General features: G+C 42.9%; 1 protein-coding gene across 2 annotated transcripts in view; it reads right to left on the bottom strand.

The window, feature by feature from the left end:
* The window catches only part of anp32b (acidic (leucine-rich) nuclear phosphoprotein 32 family, member B), a 43,944-nt gene extending 31,763 nt beyond the window's left edge, over positions 1–12,181 (bottom strand). Inside the window, exon 1 of one of the 2 annotated variants that reach the window (XM_067983499.1) lies at positions 11,953–12,181. In XM_067983499.1, coding sequence (XP_067839600.1) covers positions 11,953–12,006 — 54 coding nt within the window. In that variant the 5' untranslated portion in view covers positions 12,007–12,181. The remainder of the gene's footprint in view (positions 1–11,952) is intronic. The other variant, XM_067983500.1, reaches the window with a different exon arrangement.
* Positions 12,182–13,141: the final 960 nt, after the last annotated feature.

Here is a 13,141-nt window from a genome sequence, read left to right as displayed (position 1 = left end):
ATCTTTTACATCCACTTGAGGGGGCAGACGGGGCCTCAATTTAATGTCTCATCCGAAAGTCGGCACCTCCAACAGTGCAGCACTCCCTCAGTACTGGCACTGGGAGTCGGCCTAGATTCTGTGCTCAAGTCTCTGGAGTGAGACTTGAACCCACGACCTTATGACTCAGAGGTGAGAGTGCTACCCACTGAGCCGTGGCTGACCCTTTGACATGGCAGGTGTTGAAAGTTGCCTCACGCTAAGCAGCAAAAAGGGATAAAACTTCCCCCCCATTGCCCCCTTACTTTTCTCCCCTCCTCTTATTCTGAAGGCATCAATCCTTTGCTGGGGTACAGTTCCAGGGGTGCCTGGGGCAATCCCAGCACTGTACCCAAGTGGTAACATGTCCACCTTTGAACCTAGACAAGCTTTTCTACGGTGAGGACAAGAGCCGAGCCCGGCCCCTACCCGGTACCCACACAAATGCATTTCCAGCAGAGGTCACCAATTCTATGGTGCAATCGGAGTTGGGGGGGGGGGGGGGGGGGGGGGGGAAGTTCTTTAGGTCTTTCTGGACGAGCCAAATGGCCCACCATCTCTGTCATTATCTTGCAATAGTGATCAGGAGGAGGAACCCTGACTGATCGACCAACCTTAATGCTGCTTCTGCCATCTCAGCTAAGATCGGCTAACTCCAGACTGGGGAATCAAACCTGGTATCTTGCTGGTTTTATGGCTCAGCTTTGGACCAACCTACTAAGCACAGCTGTCGGGAGTGCCTCTGAAAGCTCACAATTATAAAATGGCAAGCTTAAGTCTTGTATAATTAAGACTGAAGAATTACAGAGAATTTACAACACAGAAACAGGCCATTCGGCCCAGCTGGACTATGCCGGTGTTTATGCTCCACACAAGTCTCCTCCCACCCCTCTTCATCTCACCCTATCAGCATATCTTTCTATACCTTTCTCCCTCATGTATTTATCTAGCTTCCCCTTAAATGCATCTATGCTATTTATCTCAACCACTCCTTGTGGTAGCGAGTTCCACATTCTCACCACTCTCTGGATAAAGAAGTTTCTCCAGAATTCCCTATTGGATTTATTGGTGACGATCTTATATTTATGGCCCCTAGTTTTGGTCTCCCCCACAAGTGGAAACATCTTCTCTATGTCTAACCTATCAAACCCTTTCATAATCTTAAAGACCTCTATCAGGTCACCCCTCAGCCTTCCCTTTTCTGGAGAAATAAATAAATAAAGAGAATAAAGTTTAACATTTATGACTGATCTTCCTTACTTTAATCCCCCCAGCAGCGAACTGAAAAAATGTATTCCTACTAGACACCTGCTGCAGTGTTTTATTTTCTTCAATAAAACCCGTTCTCTCTATTCATCAAGTCGGCTTTAAACCTGTCAGACAATTGCTTTAGGCATCAATATAAACAAGTATGGAAGATGCAGCAATTATGAATTTTCTTTGGATTAAGCCAAAAGGAATTGAACCTACTGCTCATAATGAATCCACTGCCAGTCCAAAGACTGTTAATGCTCCTCCACCCTCTTATAAATTCCTGTTTAAGGTTTATCCTGAAATCAGATGCCCGTTTCCCATTATGACTTCATATGTACAAATGAATGCAATTCGAAATTTGCAACAGCATAAAGGATAGATGCACTCAGCCATCCCCTCACCTCACCCCCACCCTGAAGCAGGTCTGACTCTGGTGCTATTTAAGTTGTTTGTGGATACATTAGCTGGTTAAAAATTCATAGAATCATACAGCGCAGAACGCGGCCATTCAGCCCATCGTGCCGGTGCCAACTCTTTGAAAGAGCTATCCAATTAGTCCCACTCCCCTGCTCTTTCCCCATAGCCCTGCAAATTTTTCCTTTTCAAGTATATATCCAATTCCCTTTTGACGGTTACTATGGAATCTGCTCTAGAATCAAAAATATGAAACGCTTTCATGAAATTGGCAACAGACTTGTGATCTGAATTCTCTCAAAACACCTGATGAATTCTAGTTCCTCCTGGTTGAGTTAGTAAACCTCAAAGATTTAGTGGGTCAATAAACCAAGTGGTGCGATACTGAGTTATTCAGACCAGGTTTTAAAATTCTCATCCTTGTTTTCAAATCCCTCCGAGGCCTCGCCCCCTCCCTATTTCTGTAACCTCCTCCAGCCCTACAACCCTCGGAGATCTCTGCGCTCCTCCAATTCTGGCCTCTTGCCTCCGATTTCCTTCGCCTCCTCCACTGGCGGCCGTGCCTTTAGCTGTCTAGGCCCTAAGCTCTGGAATTCCTTCCCCAAACCTCTCCCCATCTATCTCCCTCTTCCTTTAAGGTGCTCCTTAAAACCCACCTCTTTGACCAAGGGTCACCTGTCCTACTGTCTCCTTATGTGGCTCGGTGTCAAATTTGTGTCTGATAATCGCTCCTGTGAAATACCTTGGGACACTTTACTACGTTAAAGGCGCTATATAAATGCAAGTTGTTGTTATTTGATCTTAGGTCTGTACTGAGTTAGCTAATTTCAACTGTCCCAGCCTTGGGAATGCTAAAAGTAGGCCTTGATGTCGCCAGACTAAAGAACAACAATAACAGCTGGTTTAAAGAGAGCCTCACAACAAAAATCATGCCCTTGAGAGGGGTATTATATTATATATCTTGTAACAAACAGAATTTGATTTTGCAAAGACTACTAGCTTACTGTCAATTGACACCCAGATTTGTCCAAGATCCATATTTTAAAATAAATGTAAAGCACAAAAACATTAGCTACATTAAAACATTTCTGTACAATTTTGGAATGCATACTCAATTCAACATAAACCTCTTAACATTCAAAATTTTTGGCTGATTCCAGAGAAACCATATAAAGTAATCCCAATTTAACCGTAGGATGCCAGGACTGGTGAGGAATGTGAGCAGCATTATAACAAAAAATAACGCTCATAAAAAACATAGGACGATATAAGTGCAAGCACATCAGAAAAATTACTTCCCAAGTGAAATAACTGGATTTATAAATGGGTTTGCACACATCAGAGGGTCTCAACTTGTGAAGATATTTACACTACTGAACCTTCCAGTGTCACACACATTCTGTGGCAGGCACGAGCAGCTAACAGCAAGAAAGCGTGCAAAAATCAGCCCGGGAGCGAGTAAGGAGCTGTAATGGTGATATGCAGTGACAGAAAGCCCGATGCTAAGACGGGATAGCAGAAACTCAATGGGGACAGTGGGCAGATAAGTGTTGAGGCAGCACAGGAGCAAGTAGGAAGCAGCAGTGGGTGGTACAAGGCCACAGCAGACTTGTTGTTGAGGGGAAAAGAGTATGAACCAACAGGGGGAAGAGGAGCAGACAAAAGACTCCAGTTTAACGATTTGAAATTGGTTCCCCCAGAGGTCGGGAAGCTCGGCAGTGAAACGGAAGCGGGAGCTGCCAGCTCCACAAGGTAAGTGGCTGTTTCGGCATTCCTTGTGAGCCAGGAGGAGCAAGAGTGCTTCCCCACCAACACCCACCCCCAACCCGACCCCTCAAGGAAGCCTTCGGGTTCCCCCAGCCCCGATTGCCAGGGACCGTCCCAGAGGATCCCTGGCTGCGGCCGCCTGCTGCCAGTATGTTCCCTCCTGTTCACCGGCTAGGCTGCCCCGGTTAAGATCGGCAGGATCTCCGTGTCCCCGGCCTTGCTGGGTTCTTCGGTTGTACCCTCACCCCCACCCCCCCAAAAATATCGGGGCCGCTCGCTGTTTCTCTCTCCACAGATGCTGCCTGACCTGCTGGGTGTTTTCCAGCGTTTTTCTGTCTTCATTTTAAGCAAAGAAACTGCAGCCATTTAACAGCCAGGATGTAGGGAACTGTCGCAGTGGCTGGGATTGTACCCAATTCTTCTTTTTGGTAGAAAGATTTTTTCTTACTGAATTAATCACAAAAAGAAAATGACACACTATAGACACCAATCGTAAACATTAGAAATAGTGAACTAAAGATTAGACATGAGGCTACTCTGAATCGGAAAGATCCTGTATGACACTTTCAGACAGACAGGATTGGATAGATAGAGACAGATAGATTAATTAATGTTGTCAGCTCACTTCAAATGGAGGTATTTGGATTTGTGCAGAAGTGTATGTCTACAGGATCCCTCTGCATTCCAGCTGTATATCAGGCCACAGAAAGGTTAGCAGCTGCTGCTCGAGAATCACCAACTTACACTTAAACAAGTCAATATCCCTACTTAATATTAATGTACATTGTGTAGATATTCTTTCACAAGGGTCTGCATATTTTATATGTTCCAAACATGAACTTGCATTTATATAGCACCTTCCACGATCTCAGGACGTCCCATAGCGCTTTGCATCCAATGAAGTATTTTTGAAGTGCAGTCACTGTTGTAATATAGGAAACATGGCAGCCAATTTGCACACAGCAAGATCCCACAAACAGCCATGTGATAATGACTAGATAATCTGTTTTAGTGATGTTGGTTGAGGGATAAATATTGGCCCGGATGCCGAGGAGAACTCCCCAGCTCTTCTTCGAAATAGTGCCGTAGGATCTTTTATGTCCACCTGAGAGGGCAGGTCGGTTTAATATCTCATCCAAAAGATAGCATCTCTGACAGTGCAGCACTCCCTCAGTACTACCCCTCCGACAGTGCAGCACTCTCTCAATACTGCACTGGGAATGTCAGCTTAGATTTTGTACTCATGTCTCCGTAGTGGGGTTTGAATTAACTCACTAAATTCTCACCATAAGATCATATTAGTTGGGTTCCCAGTGTCGGTTTATATAATTTGTAATTTGATGTCCGAAGTCTCATGTACAAACTTTTTGACTGGTTCAGTGTTTCAACTGCAAATAAACAAATCATATAGTAGGACAATGATTGAAGCTCCCTTTCAGCTGCCAATACAGTCTGTCATGTAAAGACGATTCAAGCTTCTAAATTATCTCGAAAGCTTGTGCTCTTTCCCTCGCAATCGCTCCAACCTACCAGTCCTTCCAAATGACGCCTGCTCCCAGCCTCCCTTCTCATCACTGTCCAACCTTCCCATTGCGACAGGCCTGCTGCTCATTTCATACCCTCTCTCAGTCGCACTGAGACCTCTAGCCTGCAGTCAGCAAATAACAGTGGGGCAGATGTATTGGGGCAGAACAATTTGGGAGGGGGGGGGAGCGGGGAAAATTGTTCGGGAAGAGAGATGAAAGAATAGGAAAATATTTAGAAACTATTTTGATTTATGATGATATGCCGTTTAGGTATTCTTCTAATAGATGACATTTATTTGAAAATGTTGCTATTAGAGCAGTCATGGTGCTTTCATTCAAGATTCAAGGAGGGAAAAGCAACAGTCATTGAGCTAAAAGGTTATAGTCTCTTCTATACTTGTTCTTGGGCAATAAATATCTATGTATCTTATTTTATTTTTCATCGAGACACTGTGTCTACAAAATTTTACTTCCGGTTGTCACGTTTCTGTCCAGTTTTGTGTCAACTTTTACCACTATAAATTCCTACAGCACATTTACAATGTAAACCGCCTAACATGTCACATTATAATTATGTCAACTGTATATACTGCCATCACAAATCCCAGCCAGAATGGAGATGATTGGGTAAATCCCCCATCAATCACAGCTGTAAGTGACTGGGAATGATTTTATGCACACAGTTTGTATTATGTAACTATCCTCCAATCACTGCATTTTGCTGGATAAATTACCCTGCTTTTAATCGGGAGACTTTGCTGTAGTGCGTAGAGACTCTGTTTAAATAGACTCTGCTTGCTGTAAATCCTGCCGTTAAGTCCCGCCCCGCCTCCAACTCATTGGCTGACACAGTGGTGTCAATATTCACTGCAAATTATGTCCTCCCAGCACAGAAGGCGCTGTAGCTCCTCAATTTTGCACTTCCCAGCTCCTCAACCTGTACTGCAGCGAAATTCTTCTGCTCCAACCAACTCTACTTTTTAAAAATTCATTCTCGGGATGTGGGCGTCACTGGCAAGGCCAGCATTTATTGCCCATCCTTAGGTGGCCTGACTGAAAGGCTCGCTAGGCCACTTTAGATGGCAGTTAAGGGTCAACCACGATGGTGTGGGACTGGAGTCACATATAGGCCCAGACCGGGTAAGGATGGCAAATTTCCTTCCCTAAAAGGACATCAGTGAACCAGTTGGGTTTTTACGACAATCTTTGATTGCCAAATTGCCAGAAATTTTGTTATTTATAACTCGAAGTGTTATATAGAAATAAGGTCAGAAATTTAAATGGGGGCTGAACACATATTTTAAATATCTACTTACATGTAATTAAGAATGTCCAATTGTCCCCCCACCCATTACCTTTGAAGACTACACTTGATCCGGATGGTCTGTGCACAATCCCTTGGGAAATGACCAGTATATTAAAAAAAAATTGCTTTGTTTGTGTGAAAAGGTTATCTGTTTTCAATATATTTTTATTATTTATGCGGACACACTATTACACAACATATTTGAGACTGAGCTAAGCAGAAATGATATACAATTTTTTAAGTTCATGAATTGGAAAGTATGATTTCGTTAAAGACAAATATTTTGGTTTTAAAAGTTCCAACAATTAAAAAAAAACTGCCTGTAGGATTTAATAGCACATTGGGGAATAGCTAACTGCACAAACAGCGGAACTCCCAGCAAACAAATCAAAAGTTCGGACTGAGTTGTGCAGTTGCGTTCACCTCAGGAACCTGGGTTAAAATCCAGTCTAAGCTGATTAAAAGAAAGTCTCATTTCTATTGGCTGTAGGAGTCCTACATAATATAGGAACATAGGAACAGGAGGAGGCCATTCTGCCCCTTGAGCCTGTTCCGCCATTCAATTAGATCATGGCTGATCTGTATCTTAACTCCATCTACCACCTTGTTTCTGTAACCCTTAATACCCTTGCTTAATTTAACCAGTCTCAACCCGGTTCCTAGTGGGCACAGGTCCATAGTACAAAACTGCCCCCCAAATTGAACATTAATTGTCAATCTCACTAAGAGTGGCCACAAGGATGGCTGGTGTGGGAAAGGGAAAGTGTGACACTGGTGCAGTATGGGAGCAATTCAGAGGTAGGGGGACCTTTTTCGGCAACTGGCTTTAATTCACCTGGCAGTGGGGACGTGAAATAGAAAAATGTTCTCTTCACCCACATTAACATCCTTCCCCTTAAACGTATAAAAAAATGTAAGTGTAAAACATGCACATCCATTAAAAGACTAGACACTCTCTACACCACCTGGTGGTTGATTACAAAGCAATATTGCTCGAAGGAACAGGTCATCTTGCCTGTCCTCTTCGTCGTGGAATGTAGGATAGAAACAGGCAGGGGAAAGAAACTTAACAGAGTGTGTGGATACCAAATAACCATCCATGTTCTACAATATGTCTATGTAAGAAATACCCACAATTGTGGAGAATGTAATCCAATTGTCACTATCTATATAAAATAACTTGTGATGCCACAAATACGAAGAGCTTAATACATGGCAAGAAATGTCAGGTTTCACAAATTCGTTACTTTCATGGTCATTTATTGAATTCAGTTTCACAACTTGGCTTTATTAATAGAGACACAGAGTATTAAAGCAAGGAAGTTATGCTAAACCTTTATAAATCACTGGTTCGGCCTCAGCTGGAGTACAGTGTTCAATTCTGGAAGGATGTTAAGGCCTTGGAGAGGGTGCAAAGGAGATTTACTAGAATGGTACCAGGGATGAGGGACTTCAGTTATGTGGAGAGACTGGAGAAGCTGGGATTGTTCTCCTTAGAGCAGAGAAGGTTAAGAGAAGATTTGATAGAGGTGTTTAAAATTATGAAGGATTTTCATAGAGTAAATAAGGAGAAACTGTTTCCACTGGCAGGAGGGTCGGTAACCAGCGGACACAGATTTAAGGTAATTGGCAAAAGAACCAGAGGGGGAGATGAGGAGATTTTTTTTAAAGCAGCAAGTTGTTATGATCTGGAATGTGCTGCCTGAAAGGGCAGTGGAAGCAGATTAAATAGTAACTTCCAAAAGGAATTGGATAAATACTTGAAGAGGAGAAAATTGCAGGGCTACGGGGAAAGAGCAGGGAAGTGGGACTAATTGGATAGCTCTTTCAAAGAGCCAGCACAGGCATGATGGGCCGAATGGCCTCCTTCTGTGCTGTAAGGTTCTATGATTGTGGTTTTAAGCCTCACTTCAGGACTTGAACACATAATCTAGACATTCAGTGCAATACCAAGAGAGTGCTTCTTTGTGAGAAGTGTCACCTTTTCGATGAAATGTTGAAATCAAGTTCACCATTTGCCTGTTCCAATAGGTGCAGAATAGAGCGTAGTCCTGGGCCAACATTTCTCCCTTAACCAACACCAACAAAATATATGTTAACTGATTGTTCATCTCATTTACTTTTGGTGGGATCTTTTGTACACAAATCAACTGCCACAGTAACAACAGTTACTACATCTCAAAAGATAAATGGAGTTAAGATTCAGATCAGCCATACTGAAGTACTTTTGAAGTGTAGTCACTGTTGTAATGTAGGAAGCGCGACTGCCAATTTGTGCACAGCCAGGTCCCACAAACAGCAATGTGATGATCTGTTTTAGTGATGTTTGGTTGAGGGATAAATATTGGCCAGGACACCAGGGAGAATGCCCCTGCTCTTCTTTGAAATAGTGCCTTGGGATCCTTTTACATCCACCCAAGGGGGCAGTTCGGGCCTCAGTTTAACGGTCTCATCCAAAAGAGGGCATCTCCAACAGTGCAGCACTCCCTCAGCACTGCATGAGCCTAGATTATGTGCTCAAGTCTCTGGAGTGGGATTTGAACCTACGACCTTCTGACTCAAGAGCCACTGAGCCACAGCTGGCACCTATTAGGCTGACTAGGAAGGTCTAGTTTACAACCTCAATTTGGGCAGATTATAGACTATCGGATTTTAAAGGCAAGAGGACCTCTGCACACTAGTATAACTGTATTTATTACAAAGTTCACTTGACAGAAATCGGCTCTAAAAGGGCCTGGATATACACTATGGAACTTGTTATTTTCTTTATTCGTTCATGGGATGTGGGCGTCGCTGGCAAGGCCAGCATTTATTGCCCATCCCTAATTGCCCTCGAGAAGGTGGTGGTGAGCTGCCTTCTTGAACTGCTGCAGTCCGTATTGGCTTCACTTTTCTCATACAACCATTTAACTTTGGACCACACACATTTTGACTGGGATACCAATTTCAGATAGCTGGTGAAACTTTACATTTTAAGCAAGAAATGTAAATCAACAATGCTAACTTTGTGAAGCAGGTTACAAAGAGTTAAAACTAAAATGTTAGTATCATAACATATTCAGGAATGAAAATTTCCACACTAGAACCTTAAAAAGCAGTAGTGTTCACCCTTGTGTATGGGGACTAACAACAATTTGCGTTTCTATAGCGCTTTTAATATAGTAACATTTCCCAAGGTGCTTCACAGGAGCGTTATTAAACAAAATTTGACACTGAGCCATGTACGGCGATATTAGGGCAAGTGACCAAAAGCTTGGTCTAAGAGGTAGGTTTTAAGGAGTGTCTTAAAGGAGGAGAGAGAGGCGGAGAGGTTTAGGGAGGGAATTCCAGAGCTTAGGACCTAGGCAGCTGAAGGCACGGCTGCTAATGGTGGGGCGAAGGAAATCGGGAACGTGCAAGTGACCAGAATTGAAGGAGCGCAGAGATCTTGGAGGGTTGTACGACTGGAGGAGGTTACAGAAATAGGGAGGGGCGAGACCATGGAGGGATATGAAAATAAGGATGAGAATCAACAGGAGTACTGTTGAACAATAACAAAAATGTGATTCCAGAAATCCACTGACCTTGTGTTCTGTAGGATTCACTCCTGAATCCTGTAGGGTCTCAGGACCCAGCTTGAAAGTTTCATGTGTTTAAAAGAGCATTTTTAAAAAATTATACATTTTTAGAAAGATGTAATGCGTCATAAAGTGGTGCAATATTGTATCCCAAGGACCAATTAATGAGTGGCAGGTTCATTTCCAATTCCCTTTACACCAATTACGACAAGGCATCGCCACCGCAATGGTTAACCTCGCCTTTCCAGATGCTGACCAACCCTACTGTGCATTTCCCGATTTTATCATTTTCACATACTTTTTATTTGTTGTTGATTTCGTTTCAATTCCGTGCGAACTTTGTGTCTGTGCGGTGGGGGGGGGGGGGTAAGAGAGATAAACTGAACATTAAAAAGAAAAATAAAGGCCAAGTTTTAAAAAAAAACAGCTCCTTCTTCCCGCACACCTCACTGGTGGGTGCACCGTCCGGTGACGTCAGTCCTTTTTTCTGCCTCTCCCCACCTCCCCTTTAAAGTAACGATTCGAAGGCGGCGACATTTTCAGAATGGATACATTCCGCTCGGGGGATACTTTAGCGGCGCCTTTGAAGGTTCCATTTCGGAACGTGATGTAGCGAAAAGGACGAGCGTTCCACGAACAATGGGTGAAATGGAACAGTCCCCGGATTACTATGTAGCGACTTGGTCGCCTCTTTTAAAGGCACCGCGAGCCAGCCTGCCTGGGCTGCACCCGGACCACTGCAGGCGAACGAGCATCCAGCCCACCACCGACTGGAGAGAGCAGAGAAACCGCTTCGACAGCCACAACAACAACCACCACCACGTATAATTGTTTTCTTTTAAAGCTATAGATTCCCCCCTCCCTCTTTTACTCGAGTGTCATCAGATTCCAGGAAACTTCTTTACCCCTCAACTATCCCTATGTTTTCTGTTGCATTTCTCTTTTAAGTATTAAAAAATTAAGAATGGGGGGGACTTTAAAGTGCTGCTTGTGTGGGAAACGTGCTACCAACATGGCGAACTCCTAAAGTGTTGGGCTGGAGAAGACCCCCCCCCCCCGGAGTTCAGGTCGTTCTGTAAACCGAAGCTCGAGTCAAAATTAAAATTTAAATATTAAAATATAATAACCTGGCGCAGCCTCGTATTCGGATTTTGTTGGAAGACAAATCCCCTTTCCCTGAGCAAAACAACACGGTTGGAAACCGAATACCGCGTGTGGCGGGAAGCATCCGTTCCGCCGTTTTCTACGCCAAAGGAAACGATACAGAATTTCCAAAAGTTTACTGAACGAAGCCACTTTGCAAATGATTTGACCCAAATAGAATAAACTAAATCACAAGCTTCCCCCTCTCTGCATTTACCGGTGATATTTTTTTTAAAGTTTTTTAAAAATATAGCAAATTATCCCTTGATAACGCAAATCTAAAACTGCATATTTAATATTTGACCCATGTCACAAATATTCGTGGAACACAACAGCCTACGTGGTGATTTTTAGATAAGATGGATATTGTAATCTAGGTCTACGCGAAAATGCAGTTAAGACCAGAGCTTTACCAACAAAAAAAATGCAAGAACTTTTTTTTAAATGAAATGAAAATATTACTCTCCATGGAGATTAAAACCCCCACGCTCTCTTTAAAAGGGCGCCTTGACTCTGTTACAAATATGGCTTCCAGAGTCTTGCAAAAAAAATTCCACGGAGAGAAACCATCTCTTCATCATCCCTCCACGTCCTGAGATGAGATGCACCTCCCACTACAGCAGAAAGTTCTCATTTATTCTGCTCCTCCAAAAAAAATCCAGCTTTCAAACAGTTAAATTACAACATAACAGCAACTCCCGCCTCACTTAAACCACTCTCTCTTCGCACTTAAAAATATATTTTATGGCTATATTTTTTTAAATTTCCCCCCCTCCTTCCCCTTCAAGAACTCGCTGAAAATTAACATGACGGCGGTCCCGCTACAAAAGAAATAAAATGTAAACCATGTGGTCACCAAAAGGTCACGACTACCTTAATTTTTTAAAAGAAAGTAACGCCAACAAAACTAGCACCAAAAAAAATCTTGGTTACAAAATTAGTGAGGAAGAGGGGGAAAAGAGCTTACATCAGACGGCGTCCTGTTCCGCAGTTCCAAATGGATTCGCCTTTTCATATCCATTTTTAATTGTAAATGGTTTAAGATGATGAATTTGTAGTCCAGGCAAGAAGTCAGTCTTGACGATCTACTCTCAGTGTGTCGGTAATGTGACCAAACGCCAAGTTCTCTCCCCGCGCCAAACAGCAACAGCAGCAGCTCAGAACGAGCGAGAGAACCATGGGTGGAAATGAAAACTCACTACTGCCGCCGATGGATACCAAGCATAGCACCCACACACACACACTCACTCACTCATCACACCCACATCACTGATTGTTAAAGGAGCATTGCTTCCAAAATTCAGACACAAACATTCAAAGTTAATTCTGCATTAAATACTCTTCGTTACCAAATCCTGTCAATGTTGCTAAATGAAAATCTGCACTTTTTTAAAAAACAAAACATTTTGGCCAAATGCCCTTGTTTTCTTTTTAGGGGAAGGGATTAAGGTGCTGGAACGGGTATGCTTCCATGGGCCAGAATAGCTTATTTACTTTGCACAGTTCAGCGTACTCGTGTCTCCAATTTATAAAGCTGGCACTTTGCACATGCTGCCTGACCTTTATTTCGTAATACTGTACCTGTAGCCATCCTAAATTTACATGCCTACATTTTCAGCCAACGGCTTGCATTTGTGTTGATGCTGACTGCCCAATTCCCAATACCAAGAAATTCTTGGTCAAACAAAGTTACAAGTATTCCACCTTATTTAAACCTCTGAAATGATAGCATAATCCTCAACGAGATCCATACCAGCGGTGCAGTTGAAAGTACAAACATCAGCTGATAATGGCCTCATCTCAGAACTGGAGATCTGCAGATCTCAGTCCCATTAAGGAAATTTTAACTAAGGAATCTGCCAATTGGAAGCAACTTTGTTCCAGTAATAAAATAAGGCCGCTGTCTCGATTGTCCTAGTGAATGATAAAGATCCCATCACACTAACTGCAAAATGCAGGTCTAGAAAATATTGTTTCCAATTAAACCCAATGAGTACCTTGGTTCTCCAAAATCACACTGGACTACTTCAGTTATTCTACATCTTCGAGTAAAAAAAAGCTGATGTCCCACCCAATTGCTGGTGTGCTGAAAATGTTGGAACTCTGCATTTTTGTTTATATTTTGGGGGAGAGAGTTCCAGATTCTCACTTCCCTT

Source organism: Heptranchias perlo, chromosome 4 (genome assembly GCF_035084215.1).
Source record: "Heptranchias perlo isolate sHepPer1 chromosome 4, sHepPer1.hap1, whole genome shotgun sequence".
In the NCBI taxonomy this organism is placed as follows: Eukaryota; Metazoa; Chordata; class Chondrichthyes; order Hexanchiformes; family Hexanchidae; genus Heptranchias; species Heptranchias perlo.
The sequence above is the reverse complement of the archived record's forward strand: the minus strand, read 5'-3'. Positions and strand labels throughout refer to the sequence as shown.